Below are 27,249 nucleotides of genomic sequence, written 5' to 3' on the forward strand. Positions count from 1 at the left end.
CTAGTCACATACTGCACCATTCATCCACAGTTCCCCGATCTAAAGTCTACTTCCCACTCTTTACCCCATGCCATCCTGAGTGAACAAACAGGGTGATGATGACTTCTGCCCTTTGGTAGATTCAGGCATGGGGCTCACTATGAACTGGTCTTAAGCCTAGCTCGCTGACCAAAACACGGAGCCCTCATCCTCATGAAGAACAAGAATTCCATGACTCCAAAGGGATGCTGACACTCTAGACATCAGATTTTAGCACTAGGACCTGAATTACAGAACAGTTTGTCAACTGAGACCTCTTACTGATCCTTTAAAGATATTGTGAGAACAGTATATACGTTCATGAGATTCCTTCGTGTTTTTATGTGCAGTGGTAGTTTGTTAATTTTCCAGGTGTATGGTATTCTATTATATAAATATACCCCGAAATATTAAACTTTCTACTTTTGGTTGACATTTGGGTTGTTTCTAGTTTAGGCTATTATAAACAATGTTCCAATAAACATTATTTGACACATTAAAAAAATACAATATGACAACTAAAGAGTATTTCAACCTACCATGCTGATTTGCTCATCGTCAGCTAAAGATTTTATTTTCAACATACTCATAAAATTAGCATCACCTTCAACGTGACCAACATTGTCTTATATGTGACCATATAAATATAAAATATGACATTACTTAGAGTTAGAGAACATGTCTGTCCTGTGCTCATTTTAGTAAAATTAATAAATGAACTATTTGTTAATTTTAACTGATCTTTCCATTAAGTCACAGGAACAATATACTATTATCATCTAAATTAAAATAGCTTCACGGAAAATACATACAAAAATATTCCCTGTAGGGTTACTTGTAACAGCAAAAAACAGGGAGTAAAATAACTAGTTACATGAATAATGGTACATCCATGCAAAAGAGTGCTATGCAACCAGTAAAATGAATCTGGAAGATCTAGAAGTACTCCTGTAGCAACATCTACTAGGGTGGGGAAAAAGCAAGAGGTGTTAGCATGTATATACAGTATACTATGATTTGTGTAAAAAGAAGAGGAGGATACATTTACATTTTTATATGCCTGGAAGAAATCTGGAGGGTTACAAAAGAAAATGAAAACAAGTTTTATCAGGGGAGTAGGACTAGTAGACTAGGGGACTAGGATAAAAGAGAAATGTTCACTGTATACCTTTAATATTATTTCCCTTTTCTTTCATGCCTTTTGTACTACATGTGAGTATGTCTGCCTGGCTGTCAGAAACAATAAAAAGTATATTTTCTGAGGCCAAAGAAGCATAATTCAGAAGGGCAGCTATATAGAAATTTATATATTGTTATAAGAACATTTGACAATGACTTAACACTGTTACTGAGCAAGACAGAGCCTAAGTTTTTGGTGGTGGTGGTGGTGTTGACTAACTCAGCACTGTGATCATCAAGAATCAGAGCACTACCTTCATCTTATAGAAAAAAGATTCACGGCCAAGACTTCATCATTTTTAATAATGTGCAAAAATCTCTACAAAGCTCTATTTTAAAAATTTGTACCTGTATTCTATAATATTCTAAAAATCAAACCATTGTCTTTTTAATAAGCAAGTTCAGAATCAGATAAAAGAGATAAAGACTGTACCATAAAACACCAGAAAAAAATGAGTTTAAACAGTAATTGATAATAACTAAAATACATAGAAAGGGACCAAGTTTCTCTTTAGTACTACAGTTCTTCACAGTAACATTTGTGTTCTATGTTTACAGCTATGTTCTTAGACTAAATGTAATTTATTAGATTAGTACTGTGTCAGTTTGACCATGCAGTTAAAATGAGGTACCATGATTCACCTAGTGGAAGCTACTCATATTACAGACACTGTAATCAGAAAAAATTTTACAAATAAACTTGGAACTCAAAATCTGGAAAAACGCTTAGATATCGTCCAGCCCTTCCATTTACAGATTAAATAATTGAATTTCAGAGAAGTTACACAGTTAGTTGAAGGCAAAAAGCAGAACTCCTCATTCCATAGCCAGAGATATTTGACTGTAAACTACATTACAAACCTAATCTTCAAAGTCATAATAAATATCACTAATATATTTCCTATTATATGCATTAATGAAGACAGAAATTGTCATAAATTACTGAAACCCACATAAGGACTGATACTTACATGTACAGCCATAACTCACAGCTTTATAGAAGTTACCATCTTAGTCATCATTTATAAAAACTGGCTCCAGAAAAAATAAAGGTGAGTTAAAAATCTGGGAGGTAAGAAAAAAATACAAGAAGTAGCAAAAAGCAGCTATCTGGCAATCTTCCATTCAAATACCCAGTGTGACAATATTACAAAATTATTAGACTACAATGGAAATCCAGTTTATGTCCTGGCAAAAAATGTCCAATGTGGATACAAAGTAGAAGCGACAAAAGTTTTCAAACATTACCTATACTGCCTATTATATAATACAGTATGTGAATATGGAGTAAGTCACCTTCAAATTTTACCTCAAATATAGATCAGACCAATGAATTCAGTTACGGTTTACTACCTCTATGTGCAAACCACAGATTAATCTGAAAAAAAAAAAAAATCACAATTTTTTCTCAAACAAAAATGTGTGGACTCAGGTTCTGAGCTCTTATAGATGTGTAACAGATTCTACTGGAAAAACAGGGTTAGCAAGGAGAGTAATGGGATATTAACAAAATGGCCGGTTTGTTGTCCTAGGTTTTCCTGGCCAGGAGAATGGAGAATGGAAAAACTGAACCATGAAATCAAAAAGGCATCTGTCTTCCAGGTTTCTCTCTGCCAATGTCTTGAGAAAAATGTTTGAACTTTCCTGTTGGCTTTGTATGCAAATAGCTCCAGATGCAAAGTGAACCACATCTAAGTTATTTGGTTCAACATCTGCTGGTCCAGTTCCCATTATTCCTTCTAAAGGGTCGGCTTGTGAAAAGACAGTTTAGTTTGCCCTCTATATAAGCTGTTTTGAAGGAGCTAATTTGGATTAAAGTATCTATCTGGACCACTTGTTTTTCCCTTTGATGGTCAATGCAGTCTAATGTGGTCTGTGTAGTGCTGCAAGGAACTTAGAAACATATTGGAAAGGACAATATTCAAGGTTTTGCCTCCCACCTCGCCTTCTAGGCAATTTATATTTATACAGTTTAAAGTAAAAAGTGAACAGTCATTTGCCTCTAAAACAGCACCACCCACACTGTACACAATGGCAACATGACAACACTTTCTGACCTAATATACTTTTCATGCAACCTCTATCACAGATTTGAAACTAAAGTTATTGATAAAAGCACTTGCTAGTATTAACATTACATTTCATGAGACACCTTGTCATTTGAGATGACACATTTCATACAGTATCACAAAAGTAGCATAAGTTGGTCCACAGCACATGGCACTTAGTGTCTGATACACAGTATATTTTCAAACATGTGATAAATGAGTGAATTAGTGAATGAACAAACAAGCAAATAATTAATTTAAATAAATATCATGGATTCTGAAACTCTGAGTCTGCTGCAATCAGAAAACATAATCAAAAATGTACTAAAGCCAAACTAAGACTAACAGTCTAATGTTCTTAGAACTTGTAAGGTCAAGTAAAGATAGAGTCCTTCTTTCAAAAGGGTATGGTAGGAAAGATAACTTGCACTGGAAGGTAAAAGTGGAGAAAAAGGAAGAAATGAGAATATCTATCTATTTATGTCTACATTCTGATATATATATATATATATATACATTTGCATTTGTATGTATATAAACATGTATATCAGAAGATAGACATTCATTTCGAAAAGTTACTTTCCTAAAAGGCAGAGTATTACCAGTCTTATAAAAATTTACAAAAGATAGTTAATTGTTTGAGAATGATTTTGAAAAAACAAGAGATTTCTTAGCCAAAAAGAAATTTTTTTCTAAAAAATATAGTTCTATAAGAAGCAAATTCAAAAACTTCCTTATATCTCATGCTATGAAAAATCTGGAATGATTTTTCTTTGGGAAAAATGTTTAGAAGAATAATATTTTAAAAAGGAGGTAAAAGAACTGGATACTATTATTGCTGCTTCTAGACTCCTAATATTTTGAACTAAAACTTAGTCTAACTTCTGCTGTCCTCTACTGTTATCTGCCTACACACTGTAGGACCAGGGAAAAAATTAGAAAAAAATAGCAAAATAGCTGTTCTCTCTTTCTGAGAATCTGTGACTACTCTTACTAACCATTATCCCCAGGTTATTTGTCTGAATTGGGAATGACCAGGAAAGTTAACTGAGCCCAAGAGGAAATAGCTTCTTAGCCATCTTTGAATAATTATCTAAGATTTCCAAGATTACTATAATTTTTAAAGAAAGCTTAAGTTTGCCTTCCTCTAACTTGTGATTAAAAAACTACTTAAATACCCTCAAAGAATTAAAATAAGCAAAAAGATTTACTTGAAAGTAAATCTGCTCTATTAATTATCAAGAAACAATTACTGATTAGCAAGGCACAATGCTATACTTAGGTACTTTTGATTAAAAAATGTTTAAAACACGGTCTCTGCCCTCCAAGGCTTAGACTAAAGTAGACATTCAGAGATGGAAGTCATACTGATAAAATCATATCTTTAAAAATACAAATTAGTACACCAATGTTCATAGCACCATTATTTACAATGGCCAAAGGAAGCAACCCAAGTGTCCACGGACGAATGAACAGATAAAAAAAATGTGCCCTGTACATACAATATTATTCAGGCTAGGAAAGGCAGGAAATTCTGACACATGCTACAACATGGATGAACCTTGAGAATATCATGCTAAGTAAAATAAACCAATCACAAAAAGAAAAATACTGGATGATTCTATTTATATGAGCTATCCAGAGTAGTCAAATTCATAGAGGTAGAAATTAGAATGATAGTTGCCAGGGACTGAGGGGAGGGGGAATTGGATAGTTATTGTTTAATGGCTACAGAGTTTCAGTTTTACAAATGAAAAAGTTCTAGAGATTAGTTGCACAACAATGTGAATATAATTAAAAATACTGAATTGTACACTTAAAACTGATTAATATGGTGGGGGGGTGGGATATATGGGAGATTGGGATTGACTATATATGAAATACTATACATATAATACATATATTTATATACTATATATAAAATACTCTATCATATATAAAATAGATAACTAATAAGGACCTACAGTATAGCACAGAGACCTCTATTCAATACTGTGTAATGACCTATATGGGAAAAGAATCTAAAAAGGAGTGGATATGTGGATATGTATAACTGACTCACTTTGCTGTACAGCAGAAACTAATATAACATTGTAAATAAACTATACTCCAATAAAAAAACTAATAAAAAGCTAATTAATATGGTAAATTTTATGTTATACGTATTTTACCACAATTTTAAACAAATACAAATTGGCATAAGCTAAGTGCCAAGCAAATGGTGCAGAAAAAAATGATACAGTAGCTCAGAAGGAGGAGCAATTATGAGATATGGAACAAACAGTGAAAACACTATGTTTTTTCTTAAAGGAAAAAATAAGACTCAATTAAGCAGACAGGAGTTGAGGGAAGGTGTGACAACCAGAAGCAATGGCAAACAGATAGGAACAGACATCATCTAGAAACAATGTAGATCACAGTTTGGCTCACAGGGTTCAAACAATAGCCATGGAGACAAGCTAGAGGGTAAGGCTATGAAATAGGGAGGAAAATGACTGAGACAATTCTTCTCATTGAGTAGCTTTCACTGAAATGAAATAATAATCATCACACTTTTATTGAGAGTAAAGGCAAGAGGAAAAAAGGAGATTCATAATTTCGTATTCATTCATCACTTACATTCTCCGACTCCTTTGATAAAGGAAGTGTAGAGACACATATCATAAGTTAGATGCCACACCTCTGATGAGGGAGGGGCCTAGAGATAATAATTTGTGTAAAGAACCAACCTGAGTATTTCACTTATTCTGACTGGCAATTTTTTAATTTCATTATCAGCATTGCATATAATCTGGTATTTTAAAAGTTCCCACTACATAAATGATGCTAATATTACAGAAAAATGCACGTCCCAAGGTACCTCAATTCATTAACAGTATTGAAGGCTAAAAACAGACATTCTGAGAGACAAATTATCCCAGTTGCTATTATGAAATCATCCTACAACTAACCACCAGCCCTAAAGCAGGATAGTCACTAGGCACGCTAAGCCACTACACTCCGTACTTAACACGATCATTTATCTTAACCCCAAGAATGAACATTTCTATTCTCCCCAAAGCACTTTAAAAATTTAAACCAAATGTTTCTGAATAATCTTCTTGGATTTTATGCTGTGGTAAAATCTGGCTAATAGTCATCTCTTAAAAATATTTTTCATATAGATTACAGACAGCTAGAGTATAGGTAGCAAAACAGACAAAAGGAGAATACTAGTCTTCTTAAACTGGAAAGAATCTGCTTTAGATCTCTTAAAGAGTTCCTATCTTTTCTGGATTTAGTGCGGAAATGATTAAATTGTTACGCTAATCAGCTTGTGCACATCACTCTTATCTAAACAATTTCAAAATACCTGAATCCGAGGCAGAATCCAGCAGCCAGAGGAAGACAAACTATATTCAACAAAGGAGAAAGATTGCTTTTGTTGAGCAATCACCTAACATGCCACTAACTTCAGCTCTTGGCCAGATTTGTTTTCCTTCACTTCTGCAAGTCACTGAGGAAATCCAAAAAGAGTACTTTCTTCAGGTCTGATTTTTTCAGTGAGGGAGAGACAATGTGTGTGTGTGTGTGTGTGTGTACCCTAGAGGGGTTATTCTTTAATTCTAGTTCCTTAGGCTTTGAGGACTTGACGTACAAATATACAGATATATAGAGATGTGACATATAATAATAAGTTGCTCACAATATACAATACTTTAATACATTGCCACAATAACTATAGGAAAACAAACACTCCTCCTGCTTTCATGCAAAGTAAAGAAGTCCAATCTGGCTTCAACTTCTACTCTGCTGAAACCATTTCCTTCAATGACATTTAGGACTGTCTGTGGGTTTTTCTCAGTCTCAAATCTCACTGACCTCCCTACAGCCTTTGACATCAGCGACCATGCCTTCTTTGAAATGTTCTACTCCTTATGTCTGTGTTGCACTAGCCCCTACTCTCCTTATCTCTCAAGTCTCTGGTCTCTTTTTCTTCCTCCTGTTCTCTAACTATGGACATCCAAATTCCTCTACTTAAGGCTATTCTCTCTACATGTTGTTTCCCCCAGTGATCTCCTACAACTTCAACTGTCATATCAATGGAAAAACTCCCAAACGGAGAACTCCAGCCCACCTTTCTCTGAACTCTAGGTACTTTAAATAGTCATGTCTAAGACAAATTCATTAAGGCCTCATACTGCACCAAACCAACTCCTTTAAATTCTGTTTCTGTTCATGGTAATACCATCCTTCCAGAACCGAGGCTCGTGACCTTAAAAATCAATTTTGATTCCTCCTTCACCCTCACAGCCAGTCAGTCAGATAGTCCTGTTGATGCTTCTTTCAAAAAACAGAGTTACTGAAAATAAACATGCAAGTATTTCATTTTTATTTCATGATAGAACATGAAAGTATAAATTTCACTCCTAAACATAGTGATCTGTATCAAACTCCAAAACTTTTTATAAACTGTCATTTCATCATCTGTATGACAGGAATAATGTAGTTGCCCTACCTACAATAAACAAAACATAATAGCACACTGAAAATCCTAAATCATCATATAAATATCACTATCTCAAGTCTTCCTATCCACTCCCATTGTCACCCTAGTCTAGTCATTTATTCAGATACTTATTCACTCATTCATTTATTCATTCGTTTTTCTTTATTCTTTCTACAAAATTTACTGAGGGCCAACTGTAAGCCAGGCACTATGTTCAGCATTTAAGACATAACAATAGGAAAAACAGACATGGTACCTTACAAAACTTACAGTGTAACATGAAAGCCAGAAAATAGGTGCACATAGATATGAGAAGGTTCTCTGGGAAGGCTTCCCAGAAGAAGAAACATTAAAGTAAGAAACGACACATAAAACAAACACGAGTTTATATGATAAGGGAGTGGAAGAGAGTGGCAGGGGGAAGCAAGGTGAGCAATTCTTGGCAAAGGAAACAACACATTCAGAGCCTTCAAACAAGAATGAGCACCCTAATGGTGCCATCCTCTTTCCCACATCTACACCTTTATTCCAAGCATTTTTCTCCCTTCAGAATCTTTCCCCGTTCCAATCTCTGCCTATTGAAATTATATACATCCTTCAAAGCCCAGATCAATGATATATACGCAGCTTCAAGGACAGTACTTGACTCACACCAGGCATGAAGTAACATTTGCTAAACGAATGGATGACGAAATCATCATTCTTCCCAAATCACAAATCTGCTTCATATTACAAATATGTATGTGCCTGCCCTTGAAGTAAAGGACATGTCCCCACAGTGTCTCATGCATAATAAGTGTTGGAAAAATATTTGTAGAATGAATAACTCTAATAATCTAAGATGAAGCAGAGCTGTTGAAGAATGGTATTTTCATCTTCGACTCCTGACTTCACAATGATTGAGCAGAACAAAAAGAAAATGCAAAGTATTATTTAGACAGAATTATATTAATACTGAACATTAGGTCTTCCATAAAATACCTCACAATAATGGAATTTATTTTGGTATTTAATTTCCTGGATGGCTTAATTCTTACTATTTTTGAATGATTTTCCTGTAGAAAAACGTCTAAATTTAAATACTGTTGGGGATGACAAAACATTTTTATAATATTTTTAGAATATTAAGAAGGAGTCTTTAATTAATGAAATGGACACTCTAAAAAAATTAGTTGGCACCTCACCTTACTAAAACAAAGACAAATTTGGAAATGTCAATTGTACTTTAATTTTATTTAATGTTCATGATATCTTTTTTGGAATCATGCCTCAAGCCACCATTGCAGAATTGTTACTCAATCCATAATTTGTTACGGAAAAAACTATGTTAAATTTGGGGCATTCCATTTTTCAGATCAAAGAAGGCAAAGTGAAAAGGTAGGAAAGGGGCTTTCAAAAGAAAGGCAAAAATGCTGAATAAGAAAAAAATATTCCTAGTTACTATATAGTAGTACCTGTAGGAAAAGCAGCCCAAGGAATGGCAGGAGATGTAGTTTGGGTTTCACCACTTCCACCATCGAAAATCTCTGCAGCCTATAAAACAAATGCAAAATTATTTTAGAAAATCTGAAAAGTATAAATGCTATTTAAGCAATCAAGCCTCCCAATTCTGCAAATGTAATTCTCTGTAATACCCCACACATTTTCAAATTTCCTCTGAATACTCAATTGCTTTTCAGTCTTCATTGCTACCACCCCCCACTACTAGAGACTACCCCCAGTGTTTGTGCTCTATATCTTTGAGTAAAACTCTTCCTTCCTTTCTCAAATATACCTCCTGCCAATGAAATTTAATTTCATATATCCTTAATCACATTTTCATTTGTGAACTTTATATCTAAGTATTCTAAACTAACTACCACAGCGTTTACCTATGTAAATAAGAAAAATACACCATTTTTCTTCAAAAGTCTAGAGACTAAATCTTTTTCATTAATTATCACAAGACCAAAAAGAGATCAACCTAAAGAAACAGGATTCATCCATATCCTTGAATAATCTACCAGCTGAACTTACTAGCATTCAACATTTAGAGAATTCCTAAAGTTGACATTTAAATTAAAGCCTCCTATTAAACAGTTTTAAAACTATGAGGCAGTCAATTACTGAATGTTGAGTTTGTGGGTAACAGTGCAGAGCTTTCTCTCTCTTAAGTGTTCAGGTCACAGCAAAATTATCATTGAAAAAAAGAGCCAGAATTTCAACTTGGATTCTGCATTGAGTTGTCAGCCAAGGAGAAGTCAATTGGGGCAATCTGCCACAGGAGCTAAGTGACGTAGAATACAGTAGCTACTCTCCACAAGCTATGACAAATAAACATCGTTTATATACCCAAGGATAGAGACCTTCCATATTTCTATAACAGTATACAGAAAGAAAGAACCCTAACAACTGTAATTAAATTGGAATGGCTGGTTAACTTTGTACCTATATAATATTAAAAGGAACAGATCCGTTGAATACACGTTGAAGTATAACTGTTACTCTAAGAAACACTATTTACTCTTTTTTCTCTGATATAATAAATCAAGTAGCATAATAAGATTCAGTAACATAAATAAGATTCAGTCACCCAACAAATCCCAAAATACTAAAGCAAATACAGGAAATATACAAAGGTGATAAACAAAAAACAGTGTTAGATGAAATGAAGAAAACAGGTAAGTTCATATTCTAAATATCTCCATACTAACAGCTATTAAAGATCAACAGAAGAGAAAATGATCCTAACCTAAACTCACACTATTCTTTCATGACATTCAGAGCACTGGATATATACTTAATATCTCATTTCTCCTATTAACGTCATTAATTACAGTCCCTATCTCTAACAATCTCCTTTTCACCAAGTTCCAAACTAGGTAAAGGCCTTTCTTAAAGAAAAAGAAAAAAGCAAAAATCACAGAGCTCACTTGATGGTAGTTCCAGGACTTGAGCTCAGGCATCCTGACTCCTAATCCAGAGATTTTCCTGCAAGACTATACTGGCTCCATAAAAATAACTGGGTTACAAAATATTTCAATAAAACGAACACACACTGAAAAGGATTAAGGAAAAGACAGTGCTTCTTCAGCTAACAATTTCCTTACAAAGCATCCAACTAAAACCTAAGAGAATAATCCAACAGTGCAAACAATTAGCTCTATAAGCCACCAAAAGGCCGTGTACTTAATATACTAAATCAACTCATTACAGGTGTAAGCATGAAAATGTGTGACAGATCTTCAATATTCATCCCTCCTCTCACAAGTATTTCCTAAAAGACATGTATCCCAGCAAAATCATCTGCAGACAATTTCCCAAACCTCTTCTTTACTGCTTCCACTAGTAGTACTTAACTACCTCAATTTAAACCATTCCTATGGTCATGACCAAGTGTTCAATAACAATAAATCAGTGTTAACTTTCAGAGGGAATATATTTTAATTTTTCTTGATTTCATTTTTTAGTCCAGAGTTATATTCAAAAGGATCAAGAAAGGATCATGAACACCAATGATAAATAATACATTTAGTATACTCTATTATAATCCCACAAAGTTAAAACAATTACATAAGCAAAATAAGGTAAATAACAGCACATACCTCAAAACCACCAAAATCATCATCATCCATTCTTTAAGTGCACCTGAAAAACAGAAGACATTGAAACAAGCCCACACACAGAGGCATTTATGTCAAGACACTTCTCTCACTTAAAGGTATATATACATTTTGATTTTTTTTTTTGTTTATAAATTAAAACTATTTCATTTGGGTTAAAAAATATATTTTAACTATATGCATATGTATTTTTAACACAAAAAGACTGAGGTTTTTTGGCAAAATTAGCCATTCTGGCAAAATTAACAATTTCTGTGACTTTTTCAGCAACCATGTATTTTGCCATTTTATGTTGAGACGCCAGGAGTGGAAAAATATTCTTTTACATTTTAATTTGCTTTTCCCAAATTGGCACTAGGGCTCAATTCAATAATGCTTCCTGCTTTTTGCATCTATTCCTCAGTTGTCTGGCAACATCAGCACAAACTCCAGTTCAGAACAGGACTGTGGTGAATTTTTGGAAATCTGTCCCACACCACAAAGGTTCTTCCCTCGGTTTCATGGCCGAGGTTGATTTAGATTTTCAAAATTGATCAGCATTTTTGAGCTGTGGCCACAACTTCTGGAGCATTTTGATATGTGTATTTTTAGCTGAAACTGCTTTGCACTTTTGGAAAAATGTGGAGCAAGTTACTAGGCTGATCAAGATAAATCAAGTCATGTATTCATGGAGACTAGGAAAGAGAAAAACACAAGCGAATATCCAGAATACCTCTCTTCTTTACCCTTAAAGTATGTAAGAGAGACAAGCAGTGGGATAATACATGCTTTATTTTGTCCTAATGCACATCATAAAAATAAAAGGATAAAACCATGAGTGCATGGGCTTTGGAAAAAAAAAAGAAAAAAGAAAGAAAGAAAGAAGGAGATGCTTTTATCTAACAAACAGTGAAAGAACTAAAAAACCTGGAAAGGTAAAATGAGTAATAGGTGATATATAGTAAAACAAAAAATAAATTCACAATAAATTGTGAAGTGATACTCTGTTCAGTAACTGGTTTCCTTTTCTTTCAAAAGTGAATATATTCAAATATTAATTATAGTTTTCTTGACCCAGTAATACTAAACGGACTTGATTACAGAAAAACAATCTTCTCCAACTTCTAAAAAAAAAAAAAAAAAACAGCTAGGCAAATTAAATCATATGCTAAGCTCTAATTCTAAAGGTATTTTCCAAGGCATTTTGCTTTGAGCTATAAAGCAGTAGTTATCTACAGCCATGCTTTGCCTTGTCACTAAAATTAATACTAATGCCTTCAAAAATAAAACTCAAAGATAGTCAAAGAAAAATAAACAGTAAAAAGCAATCTCAAGGATTGCTTTGTTTTAATAGGCAAAGAAAATTTATTTTCACAGAAACTCAGTAGGTAATGACACTATAAGGAATATGTAGACAGAAACACATTATAAAAAGGGACTACATTAAATTAATCAGAATATGACACCAGTATTGTCACCATTACCCACAATTTAACAATCTGTTGAAAAATTTTTAAAAGATGTACTTCTCCAAAAATCAAAGCTAAGCAACTCATCCACATACACTTAAAAAATATAAACCAGACTTTCAGAAACTTTTGATGGTGGTTAGTATGAAATGGAATTCACATTAATTCCGTGTTGCAAGCGAATAGAAATCTGTATGTGATTACATTTTTCATGAAGGCATTATGAAAGAAGAGTGATATGGATACTGAGAATTAACCGAGTCAAACTATAAACACCAAGTTTGTGTTTTCCACATGTGTCCCACGAATCTCAGGAGACAATTAAAAGATATTTTTAGCATCTACAAACACTGTACCCAAATAACATGGTTTCAAACTATTGGAATTTTTAGAGTAATGTTTCTATGTGTTTTCGTAAGTCATATCCCAATAAGTTATTTGTAAGGTGCCAGAAAATTTGAAAACAAAAACAAATACCCATGCCTAACAATCATTTCAGCTTGTTTGCCTGTCGTAATGAACTAAATACCATCAGTTTCCTAAGTACTGATTTAGCTCTACAAAAGAACATATTAGTGACCACGGATGCTTTCCATACCCCAGCAACTATTACACATTAAAATGCAGATTAGTCTTCCTGTACTTTATTTTCAAAGAAATACTAATATATTTTAAAAGACAAATGTGCCCTGAGTTTCTTAAAATACAGTACTAGAGAAATAAACATTATTATTTTAAAGCAATAACCTTTCTCTGAATAATTTAGTTTCAAATTCTGAAACAGTTTCTGTTTCCTTCTGAACATTTTAAAGAGCAGGAGGAAGCAAAATTAACAACACTGATTTGTAAAAGTCAATTTTACAAAATACAAAAACTAAAAATTAGTTTTTAAAAGGAAATATTACAAATGTGGGCTTCTTTATGGATTTAGCTAGTCCAATACATTGAGAACACTGTTTTGCCTACCGTGCATTTGTAAACCTTTGAGAAGATTTCTAGCATTTAACATTATCCCATTAAACTGCAAATATAACATAGCAATGCCAAATATATCTGTCATCTAAGTTATAGAATTATGAGCCTGGTCAAAAAATTGACAGTTCATGCAGTTCATTCTTTTGTGTCATGGCAGGGGGCAAGATGTATACTTTGTTATGTTGAAAGAGTTCATAATATCTAGGTTTAACAATTCTCAGCTTCTTTACATCTGAATTTAATCTCTTCTGTTGCACTATTATTTTAATTCCCTCCTTAACTATCCTCAGTATTCAATATATTGCTGATATTTCACAAGAAAAACATACACAACACTTAATGTAACATTTTTATTAAGCAACTCTATAGAAGAGATCACTCAAGGTCCTCAAAGAGTTACGGCCTGGTGTGGAAGGGAGGGCAGTGTGCAAGAAAAGCATGCAAATATAACATGAAATATAAAAGGGTCTTAACGAAAGAAGAAAAAAAATCCAAGGGGGGAGAAAAAGATTTTCAGAAGGTGAAATGTCTAGTTGGAGCACCATGAAATGCTTCAGGTAAAAGGAGACATCTGAGATTTATTTCAAGAGACTTAGAGAATTTTAAATGGCACAATAAGAACACCCATCTTATTCAAGTCTTTTCCCAAAATCTTTTCCTAAAAGATAGCAAGCAAAGATTTGACTGTTTGCTTTCACATAAACACAGGGTCAAAGAATAGGTAAAATGAAAAAACTGCAAAAAAAAAAAAAAAACTGAAAGCAAATACAAGGAAGATGAACCTTACACTACCAGTGGGGAAAATGAGAATCAATCACGTTTACATCACAGAAACCACAAAAGGCTCAAGACTGGTCAACGCAGAAAGTTGGGTAAAGATAAGACTCAAAATAAGAGTCACAGTCAGATATATTCCACCATCCCCTCCCAGAATCTGCACAACTGGGCAACTTACAATGCCTCATCACAGAAGAAAACTGAAGGTTTATTCCTTGGACAGGGTAAAACCAAGAATCTCTGGATTGGAAGACCAGAGACAGGTGACTAAGTCAAAGTTGTATTAAATTTTCAGACGCATTCCTCAGTCTTCTTTCACCACTCGGCAACCAAACTGCCACTTGCCAGGCTTCAACCTCTGAACAGCAAATTAGAAGATTCTTCTCTGGTGAATCTAATCAACCCATGAAAAAGAACCTCATCAGAAGTTCCACAAAGAAACAGTTCACTCAGGTAACACTACTTTGACAAACCCTACCCACACACAATTTCCCATTTGCTCCTTATTTCAATAAGAGACAAAGTAAGTATAATGGTTAAAAGAAGGGACTATGGAGTCAGGCTGCCTGGATTCAAATCCTAGCTCTGCCACTGACCTACTGTGTTATATTGTGCAAGTTATTTAACATTTTATGACTCAGTTTCCTCATCTGTCAGATAGGAATAATAACAATGTGGTAACCAATTCCTAAAGTCATTATGAGGATTAAATAAGTTAAAATAGATGAAGCACTTAGAACAATGTCTGATACACTTTAACCATTATGTAAGTGTATGCTACTTTATTATTAGTATCTAACTCTTAACATATGAGCAGACTGCCAAGGACAATCAAAGATATGAAGAAAGTATCTAATATGAAAAACAGAGACCAAAAAATGGAATAAACAAAGACTACATAGGAGAGAAATTTTTCTAAAAAATAAAAACTATAACTAATACCTTCAGAGAGTTGAGAACAGAAGACAGAGCATTCATGAAATAAGAACAAGAAGCTTTAATTTTTTTGGGGGGCGGGAGGGTGTAAAACAAGACCAAGGTCTTGAAAATAAAAATGATTACAGAAATGAAAAACTTCAGGTTGGGTAATAGAGCTGAGAAAATCTCCTTTAAAAAGAAGAGTATAAAAGAAAAAGAAATGGAAAATCAGAGTAAAAATATAAGAAAATTACAAGATCCAGTCTAGAATATGTAATATTTAATTATTAGGAACTCTAGAAAGACAGAACAGAGAAAACAAAAGATAAGAAATCATCAACAAAATAATAATAAAAGAAATTTTCTAAAACTAAAGTATACAATTTGCAGATTTAATGGTTCCTCATGTATCTAAGAAAATAGAAGTAAAAACCCACACTAAGTCACAGCAGAGAAAAAGAGAAGATCCTACAAGCTTCTAAAGAGATAAAATAGGTTTTATACAAAGGATAAAGAATATATGTAATGGCATTAGACTTAACAAGAGTATCACTGGAAGGCAAAAAACAATGAAGAAATGCTTCTAAAATTGTGAGGGAAATTCTACAGCACAGAACTTTATAATCAGCCAAACCAACAAACCAACAAATAATCAAGTTGAGGGAGGCATAAGCCATATTCACACCAGTCTCAAAAAAAAAAAAAAAAAATTCCCAAACACTCTATGGAGTAAACCAAGGGAATAAGACATGAGAAAGACATAGGATTAGGAAAAAGGAAATCCAACTAAGGTGAAAGGCAAAGGGAATTCTCCCAGAAAAAATGAAGTGAGTTCCCAAGACATCTATGTAACAAGAAGAGAGAGCAACCAGTCTAAATTGGAGTAGAGCGGAAAGCTCCTGGGAGATGTATTCAAGGAAATGAAATTAATAGACTGTCTCTGTTTTACCGTCATAGGAGTAATATTAAACAACTGGGGGAAAATTTAGGCTTGAATTAGTGATTAGAAAATTAACCAAAAGAAAACAGTGAGAAAATAATGTGTTGGACAGGAAAAGTAAACATTATATACTATATTTTTCAGCTGTGAATAGTACTGACATGGTCATAATGTAAACAATGAATAACTAACTGCGCCAAAATTATAACCATATTGGGAAGGTAAGAGAAAGAAGATGAAGGATGTGGTATGAGGCAGTGGGGCTGGTAAAAGACAGTTAAAGCCTCATTTCCATAATGGAAAGACAATGGATATGAAATTTAAAAATCGAGAAGTAGCAATAATAAACATGTTATTTTGTGATTCACTGGTAAACACTAAAAGAATCAGCTATATATGCTGAACATCTTGCTTCTAGAAAGCAAGAAATGGAGAGGCTGGAAAAGAATAGAGGGCATTAGGAGATGGCTGTGGGTCATAACAAGCCTTTTACAACTTTAAACTGTGGTCACGCATAACTGAATTTTTTTAATGATAGCATAAAACATCATGGCACAATGAATCAACTACCCATTATTTCCATCAAAATACTACTCTGAAAAAGAAAACTCAAGGTAAGTTTTTTTTTTTCAGAACAAACTATAAAAGAAGGCTTAAATGTTTTAAATTAGCATTTAATCAGTGAATAAATGAAAATGTATCATGTTAGTCTCCTTCATAACATGTTCCCATATTATAAGTATTTATACAAAATGTAAAAGTGTACCTTAGACACCAAAGTTGCTCAAAACAAAATGCAAAAAACACCAAACAGAGAAACAGACAATTTAGGTAACTGACTTCAGAAAATACAATCTCCAAAGATTATCCAGATTATTCAATCAGCCCAAAGTGCCTTACTAGTTAACACTGTCCATTCAGCATTTAATTCAATCTCTATCCTATCTGGAAAACTACTGGCTAACCAACATCTGCATAATCACAATATTTTTCCATTTGAGACTATTTCATGCCATGTTTCCTAGAAGCAACAGACAGGTGATTTTTTTTTCAGACAGTCCAAAGCAAATATAAATTGGTAAGAGGAAACATAACAAAGGAAATACATATAAACACAGACAGACACACACATACCCTTAGTTAAGGTTAAAAATGAACAGCCATTAAGATTGAACTAAAAGGAAGAGTCTAATCATATAAAATCAGAATTTCAAGTTTATCTGTTCAAGGAAATTATTTGTTTACCTGAATTTCCCTAGCTCTTCCAAGGTAATGTAAGGACCATTTCTTAACCTTTCTTTCTACTCCCTACGACCTTGAACTATGTAGCTCCTAGCACATATTAGGAGCTCAAAAAATATTTTTGAATCAATGTTTTTGGAATAAATGACTCAATAAAAGCAAATGAGTTACTAATAGTTCCTCCGTAACTTCCCTTTTCCTCTTCTTTCTCCAAGAAAAATACGTTGGAGTTTGAGCACTAAAACAGCTCTACCTTTATTAAGGCATGAGCCTGAGAGTCTATATCTTAAAAGAAATTATAGTGCCACACTCCACTCTCTTATCCAATTATTATCGTGGCTAATGATAATTTTGAAACTTCCTATATGAAGCCGAATTGCAGAATTATTACCATACTATAAATAATACTGCCAATGGCAAAATATAATCACAAGTTAAAAAAAAATAACTGAGATGTATATTCACTACCTGAAAAATATTCTACTCATAAATGATGAGATAGGAAAACACCCCAACCAGAACTAATTCTAATAACTAAACATTTTCCTTTATGTAATTTTCATCTGTGCTATCAATTAAGTCTTTGTGTTTGCCAACCTTCATTCAGGAAATTTACATGTCCCAGCAGATGAGAAAAAAAAGCACTTAGACTGTCCAATTGCTTAATCTACTTTCCAACCCGGTTAATTCTTCTACCTCCTCCAACTCCTTAACAGCAATCTTTCCCTCAGCTGGTGGTCTTCTGATCATATCTCACTCTCAATCTTAATGCTCTCCCCAAATTTTCCAGAATTAACCACCTCATTGGGGCCAGTCATATATACCCAACCAAATAATAAATATTTTCATATGGTTATCCTGCTGTCAATTCAAAATTCTCACTCTGTGAATTACACTCCTTCTATCTGGCAAAATCTCAACCCTCAATGAATTTTAAGGGGTACATACATCATCTCTTCTCACATTTTAAAAGAGGACAAAGGCCTTCTCTGGATAGAAAGAAACAAGACTAAAGAAATACTATAGTCCCTTTCTCTACCTTCTTTACTTCTAAGAAAAAAAGAAGAAGAATGATGAGAACAGGACATCCATATGTTCTCTACAGGTGGGGTTAATGTAGAGAGGTCAGCATGCATGCACAGTACAAGTTCTTTGGGTTCCTCACTGGGAACTTTGTGCCCATAAACAATATAATCTTCCTCTGGTCCAACTCCCGTAAGAGAAGCTCACCAGAGAAAAACTTCATTTTCTTAGCATGGAGACATGTTTTTTAGCTTACGGGTAAGTTTAATTCAGGAGAGAACTTGTAGGAGGCCTCATTTCAGCCTCAGTCCATGCCACATTTACATTAAACTTTTAAGACTAGAGCCACTTTTCTGATTCCTATGACTCTTGGTTCTATGTCTCAATAGCTTCAGAATCTGGAGTGGTTACAAGGCAAGAGATAACAGCTCCCACAAAGAACCACCAACAATATCCAACTGCCTGTCTTCTGCTGAGAAGTATCAAAGGATTCATTATAAAATGCAGGTTTCCCATCTTCAACTGGGTCCACAGTGCAGCCTACCACACCCACTTTTTCTCTAATTGAGCCTCTTTCCCTCATTCTGCAAAGCTATTTCAAAGATTTTCCGCTCTCCTCAAACTTCCAACCTGTCTATTCCTTTCACTAATCAAAGCACATGACCAAGCCTCCTGCTAAACAGAGAAAACAAAAGGCATTTTAAGGGAAGGCCCTTAACTTTTTTCTACCAAAACTTTAGTTACCAGCAGTTATACCCAACTATTCCACTTCATTCTGCTCACAAGAAAAAAGGAATCCCTCCACCTACTTAGGGCTAATTCCTCATCTGTGCTCTGAGACCTGGCTCTCTCAACTATTCCCTCTCTTTATTAAATATTCAACTTTCCCCTTCTATTTGGCTCCTTCCTATTAACACTGAAACATGTTCCATGTCCTACATCTTTAAAAATGAAACAAAACAAAAACAAAAGCAAAACCATCCTCAACTACATTCTTCTCCAACCGCAGCCCTCTCCTTTTCACAACTCAACATCATAGATGCTCTATTCTTACAGCCCATGCCTGCAACCAATTACCTCCTTTTCGCTAAATGCAAAAAGACACTTTCAATTCCTTGTCTTATTTGAACACTAACAGCATTTGACCAGGCTTTCCTTCTCAAAACACTCAATCCGTGGTTTGCAAAACAACCATACTTCTTCCCTCTTTCTTCCTATTTCTCTGACTGCTTCTTCCCAATCCCCCTTACAGGTTCTTCTTCTACCTACCCTTAAAATGTTAGTGTTCTAAGTGCTCCAATCTAGCCCCTCTTTTTATCTCATTTCAAATAAACTCTCTAGATTACCTCATTCATTCCTTCAGATTCATTTACAAACAAGTTAAGGAATCTCTAGTTCAGATCCATCTCCTGAGCTTCAGATCCATAAACCCAACAGACAATTGACTAGTTTCTCGTTCACCTAACAGGTACTTCAAATTCAATACAATCAAAACTGAACTCAAGATCTCTTCCATCAACCTCAAATTAACTCTTCCTCTAGGATTCCTTCACCCAGTGATTGGTACTGCCATCTACAACACAGTTGACCAAGACAAAAACCTGGAGTCATCCTTGCGTCTTCCTTCTCTCACTCCACACATCCAATCAGTCACCAAATCCTATGTCCTAAACACTTCTAGAATGCATGTACTCAATCACCAATACTTTCATCCTAGTTAAGGCACCTTTATCTTTCATCTGGTTTATAGTATCAGCCTTCAAAATAGTTCTCTGCTTCCAGTTTGCTCCTTTCTGTTCCATCCTCCACTCCACTACCCAAGTGATTCTTCTAAAGACTCATCTATTTAAAATTTTTCAAGGGCTCCTTATCAGTTTTTGGATGCAGTCAAAATTCTTAACATGAACTAACAAATCTGTGTAACCTAACTGTTCCTACCACCCTCATCTGTAGCATATCCATATACTGCAATCATTATTATTACTGTATTAGGAGATACCCTAAATATATTATTCTATGGCTAAAATAAACTTCCTTTCTTCTTCACAAAAGACTTTCTATTCTAAATCTGTTATTTTCGGTCAATAGTATTATCATTCTCTAATCTATCCAGAATGCAGAACTACGTGTTACCTTTTACACTTTACACTATAGCCAGGTATGTCATTCAGTCCTGTATTAGTTTCCTCGCTCCTCTTTCCTTTCTCCTCTGGTGACCATCCCTGTGATTCAAATATCTATCACTATTTCTGGAAAATTATCAGAACTTACTTTTAGTCACTTTGCTCTTCAATCCATTCATCACACTGGGTAACTCTTTCTAAAACAATTAAGTTTTAAACTCTAAAACTATCATCATATCAATCTCAACTCCAAATCTTTCAAAACAAGAATGACAAGTCCATGCCTCTATGGGACACAAACTTTGGAGCCTCACCATGTAAGCAAAGCAAACATGAACACAAAGTTGTGAATTGCATTGGCACTAATGATTAGAAGTAAAAATGTATCCTGTAAAAAAGCCTACAATTACATCACAATATTAAGGCAATATTATGAGGGTACTCTACACAACAAGCAATAGAGAAAAGTGTTAGTTAACAACACAATAAAATCAGTGTTGACAACTTTATAAAGTGCAGATCACAAATGTAATTTTCTCTAATAAAGTGTTTCATACCTTTCATAGTGTTATATGCTCGTCTACTTTTTTTTTATTTATAGTGAAGCCTCATTTAGCTGGACAGATATATCTGATAATCTCATCTAACTGAAACATGGTTGTTCTGATACAATAAGCATAACACTCTTAGGTAGATAACAGTGAAATTATAAACTCAGTGTCTCAGTGTTCAGATACTTTAACCACAGACAGCTTTACAGTCTTGATTAAGAATTTGTTGGGCTTCCCTGGTGGCGCGGTGGTTGAGAGTCCGCCTGCCGATGCAGGGGGCGCGGGTTCGTGCCCGGGTCTGAGAAGATCCCACATGCCTCAGAGCCACTGGGCCCGTGAGCCATGGCCGCTGAGCCTGCGCGTCCGGAGCCTGTGCTCCGCAACGGGAGAGGCCACAACAGTGAGAGGCCGGCGTACCGCAAAAAGATAAAAAAAGAATTTGAGAATTTGTTTACTCTTCTACTAGACATAATTAGAGGCCCCCAAGTGCCTCTCTGACCTCAACTATAACTCCCCCGACTCACTTTCTTCTAGCTACATGTAACCTCCTATCATACTCCTGCCTCAAGGCGTCTGGGTTTTTAATTGTTTATTCTTTTTTTTTTTTTAAATAAAATTAGGATATGAAAACCCACCACCAAGCATAAAACTGAAGATCCTAACAAAAAATTACACATAACCCCTCCTTGGACCTCTCTGGACTCACAATCCTAAGTTTATTTTTCATCATTCCTTTGCTTTCAAGTTAATGAAGTTCCATTTTATCTACACTAAAAAAAAGCAGATTATTTTTATTTTAACTCTTTTTTTTTTTTTGTGGTACGCGGGCCTCTCAACGCTGCGGCCTGTCCCGCTGCGGAGCACAGGCTCCGGACGCGCAGGCCCAGCGGCCACGGCTCACGGGCCCAGCCGCTCCGCGGCACGCGGGATCCTCCAGGACCGGGGCACGAATCCGCGTCCCCTGCATCGGCAGGCGGACTCTCAACCACTGCGCCACCAGGGAAGCCCTTAACTATTCTTAAAGAGTATCCCATGACATAAATTTAGGGGACTTAACTTTTTCACATAATATTATGTTGCTAATATTATTTTAGCTGCCATTCATTCTTTTGACTACTATAATATACCTCAGTTTATTCAGTCACTTTCCTGTCAATAGACAGTTGGGTGGCTTATAATATTTTGTTACTGAAAACAGAACTGCTATGAACATTCTCCAACACATCTACTTTTGTATATACACAGAATTTCTGTTGGGTGTATGTCTATTAGTAAAATCACTGGGTTTTAAGGTTTGTCTATGTTTAGCTCCACAAGATAATGAAAAACTATCTTCCAAAATGGTTGCTCGAATTCTACTTGCAGAAGCAACATATAAAAGTATTGTGAATCCACATACTTTCCAACGTTTGGTTTTAAATGGTATCTCACTGTGTACTTAATTTGATTTCCCCAATCATTAACAAAGTTGAAATCTCTTCATATGATTATTAATCACATATAGTTTCTCTTTTATCAAATACCTATTTATGTCTTTCACTATTTTTCTGTGTTGTTTGTGCTTTTTGAGTTGTATGATTTTTTTATATTAATCATTGTCAGTTGTGTATATTGTAAACATCTAGTTTATAACCTGTCTTTCACTTTCTTTAAGGCAGCTTTTGATGAACAAAAATTCTTAATGTTAACTGAATCTATTATTACAATAACTAATCAGTTTATAGTCTTATCTTTTAAATCCTTCCCTATCCTTAGGTTTAAAAAGATATACATATCTGTATTTTCTACAAATAAAAATTTTATATTTAACATTTAAGTACTTAACCCATCTGTAGTTTAATTTTTTTATATGGTAGAACCACAGATCCAATTTCTTTCTTTCTTTTTTTTGCCAATACAGATAATTTTTCCAATTACATTCAATGAATAGTAACTTCTTTCCTAACTAATCTGATATGTCATCTTTATCAGATACCAAAATTCCATAAATATGTGGCTGTTTCTGGCTATCGAATTATTTCAGTAGAAATGAAATCTATGATATTGAACCATCCTATCCATAAACATGTTATATAACTAAGATATACCATGGTTAATCTTTTTTTAATGCCTATTAATAAAATCTTATCAATTTCTCTAAAGAAGTCTTGTATATCTCCTGTTAGATTTATTCTTAGATACTGATATTCTATGATACATTAATGTCTTCTTTTATATTTTCTAGTTGTTGCTGTTGTATAATACGATTAAACTCTGTATATTTATCTTATATCCGTTCATCTTTGCTAAACTCATATCTAATAATTTATCTACATCTTTTGATTGTATATGTAAATGATCATATTATCTCCAGATAACAACAGTTTTATTTCTTTCCAATTCTTATTCTCTAATTTCTTTTTCTTATCTTAAAGCACTGGCTATGTCCTCCAATAAAATGCTATGTAGAAGAGGTAATGTGGTGATTATACTTTTCAAAGACAGTATCAAAACTACTTCCTAACTCACATATTCTCCTAAGAATGAAACAATGATATTCATTCCAGTGAGCTGTAAGGTCTCTGTCTTCTCCCTTTGAACCTATGTATATCGTTATGACTTCCACAGCCAACACAGCACAGCAGAATTAACATGTGTGACTTCCTCAGTTAGGTAATAAAAATGCAACTTCTGTCTTGTGTCCTTGTATTGTTCAACTTGTAAACTAGCTACCATGTTATGAGAAAAGCCAAGCCAGCCCACTTGAAGAGATGACACGGATAAGCCACGTGCACATTTTCCAACTGATTGCCTGAGTTCCCAGCCAGCAACTGGAATCAAACCACCAGATATACTTCCAGATGATTCCAGGCTCTAGCTATCAAGCCACTTCCAGTGTTTAAGTCATCCCACTGAGGCGCTAGAAAGGGTGGAGCAGTAACAAACCTTCCTATTCTGCAGTGTCCCAGTTCCTGACCCTCAGAATCCATAAGTATAATAAAATAGTTGTTTTATGCCTTTAAGTTTGAGATGATTTGTTATGTAGCAATAAAAACAGTAGATTGGGTTATAACATCCGTGCCTATACCATTCCTGTTTTTAAAGGGAATGTTTTTAATATTTCTCCATTTAAAAAGATGTTTGCTGATGACTGTTGGGTTGTTTTTTTTAATAGTCCCAACAGGTTAAAGAATCTCCCTCTTTTCCTAATTTATTAAGCATCCTAACCATGAACTTACACTGATAATCAAATGTTTTTTTTCTACCTACTGACATTACCATATGATTTTTCTCTTTTAACCTATTAATGTCATCATTTACATTTATAGATCATGTAATAGTAAACCATCCTTGCATACCTGAAAAAAAGCCAACTTTGTGATAGCATTTTTCTTCTTTTACAATGTTGGTTTCAATCTGCTAATATCTTGTTTGAGATTTCTACAGCTACATTCATGAGTGAAATACATCTGCAATTTTCATTTCTTGTCATGCCTTCATCTGGTTTAGGTATCAGGGTTACGTAGGGCTTTCAGAACTAGGTGGGGCAACATCCTCTTTTTCTATTAATTAAAAAGAGATTGCATCAGATTGGAATAACCTATTTCTTAAAATTTTGGTAGAAACTTGCTTAGCAAATCATCTGGACTTGTTGCTTTCTTTGTGGTAAGATTCAATTTCTTATAATTATAGAATGATTCAGACTTTTAATTTCTCCCTCATTTTTTGTAAGTAATATTTTTCTAGAAATGCGTCTTCTACTTCTAAGTTTTTAAAAAACAGTTGACATAAAGTTGTTAACAGTATCATCATGGTTGTTATTTTTATTATGGTAAAATAAATACAACATAAAATTAACTATCTTAACCATGTTTAAGTGTACAGTTCAGCAGTATTAAGTAGATTCATATCATTGCGAAATCACCATCATCCATCTTTTCATCTTGCAAAACTAAAACTCTGTACCCATTAAACTATAACTCTCCATTCTCATCTCTCTAGTCCTTGACAACCATCACTCTATTTTCTGTCTACATGATTTTGACTACTCTAAGTGCCTCATGTAAGCGGAATAATACAGTAATTGTCTTTTTGTGACTGGCTTATTTCACATAGCATAATGTCCTCAATGCTCTTCCACACTATAGCATATATCAGAATTCCCTTCCTTTTTAAGACTGAATAATATTCCATTATAAGTAAGTACCACATTTTGCTTATCCATTCATCTGTCAGTGGACACTTGGGTTGTTTCCATGTCTTAGCTATTGTGAAGAATACTGCTATGAACATGGGTGTACGAGTATCTTTTCAAGACCCTGCTTTAAATTATTTTGAATATATACCCTGAAGTAGAATTGTTAGAGTATGCGGTAATTCTACTTTTAATTTCTGGAGGAACTGCCATACTGTTTTCCACAATAGCTGTATCATTTTGCATTCCCACCAACAGTGTTCAAGGGTTCCAATTTCTCTACATCTTCATCAACACTTATTATTTTCTGGGTTTGTTTTTTTTTTTAATAGTAGCCATCCTAATGGGTGTGAGGTGGTGTCTCATTACAACTGATTTTGCATTTCCCTAATGATTAATGATGTTGAGCATCTTTTCATGAGCTTATTGTATTTTGTACATCTTCTTTGGAGAAATGTCTATTCAAAACCTTTGCCCATTTTTTAATCTACTTGTTTGTTTTTAAAGAAGATGTTGGGGGTAGGAGTTTATTAATTTATGTATTTATTTTTGCTGTGTTGGGTCTTCGTTTCTGTGCCAGGGCTTTCTCTAGTTGTGGCAAGCGGGGGCCACTCTTCATCGCAGTGCACGGGCCTCTCACTATCACGGCTTCTCTTGTTGCAGAGCACAGGCTCCAGACACGCAGGCTCAGTAGTTGTGGCTCACGGGCCTAGTTGCCTCACGGCATGTGGGATCCTCCCAGACCAGGGCTCGAACCCGTGTCCCCTGCATTGGCAGGCAGATTTTCAACCACTGCGCCACCAAGGAAGCCCTACTTGTTTGTTTTTTATTGTTGAGTTTTAGGAGCTCTCTATATATTCTGGGTATTAATTCCTTACCAGATATACAGTTTGCAAATTTTCTCCCATTCTGTGGAGAAACTAAATCTTTCAAACACTGCTAGTAGAAATGTAAAATGGCACTGCTACTCTGGAAAATAATTTGTCAGTTTCTTTAAAAGCTAAATATACACTTACCAAAAGATCTAGCAATTGTACTTCTGGGCATTTTTCCCAAAGAAATGAAAACTTATGTCCACACAAAAATCTGTACACAATTGTTCATAGCTTTGTTTTTAACAGTCAAAAAATGGAAACCACCAAAATGTCCTAAAATAAGCGAACGTTTAATCAAACTGTGCCACATCCATGCCACTGTAGTATTAGTCAGCATTAAAAAGAAAAGAACTACTGATACACGCAACAAGTTGGATGTATCTCAAGGGCATTATACTGAGTGAAAAAAGCCAATCTCAAAAGGTCAAATACTGTATGATTCCATTTATATAACATTGTCAGAATGACAAAATTGTAAATATGGAGAACAAATTAGTGGTTGCTAGCGGTTGGGGATGGTGGGGAGGGAGGGAGTAGGGATGACTATAAAAGGGTAGCACAAGGATATCTTATTGGTGACAGAATAGTTATGTGTTTTGATTTGATATTGGTTCTGTGGTAAAATGACAGAACTGTACACACACACACTGTACCAATATCAACTTCCTGGTTTTGATATTGTACTACAGTTACATGAAATACAACCATTTGGGAAACTGAATGAAAAGTAAGCAGGACTTCTCTGTACTATCTTTGCAACCTCTTATGAATCTACAAACATTTCAAAATGAAAAGTTTTTTTTAAATCCACACATCTTAAAAAAGATAAAGTATGTATTTTACTAAAATAAAATCTAAGTGTGTCTC

The 27,249-nt window shown here is 34.5% G+C and overlaps 1 protein-coding gene across 4 annotated transcripts in view; it reads right to left on the reverse strand.

Moving 5' to 3' along the window:
* Nucleotides 1-11,364, reverse strand: part of CCDC91 (coiled-coil domain containing 91) — a 288,403-nt gene extending 277,039 nt beyond the window's left edge. For 3 of the 4 annotated variants that reach the window (XM_065886923.1, XM_065886924.1, XM_065886926.1), the window contains exons 1-2: nucleotides 11,319-11,348; nucleotides 9,189-9,267 (exon numbers count right to left, since the gene is read on the reverse strand). In XM_065886923.1, the coding sequence (XP_065742995.1) occupies nucleotides 9,189-9,267; nucleotides 11,319-11,348 (109 nt within the window). Of the gene's footprint in view, nucleotides 1-9,188; nucleotides 9,268-11,318 lie in introns of all 4 variants that reach the window. The other variant, XM_065886922.1, reaches the window with a different exon arrangement.
* Between the last annotated feature and the right edge of the window lie 15,885 nt (nucleotides 11,365-27,249).

This window comes from Phocoena phocoena, chromosome 11 (genome assembly GCF_963924675.1).
Source record: "Phocoena phocoena chromosome 11, mPhoPho1.1, whole genome shotgun sequence".
Classification (NCBI taxonomy): Eukaryota; Metazoa; Chordata; class Mammalia; order Artiodactyla; family Phocoenidae; genus Phocoena; species Phocoena phocoena.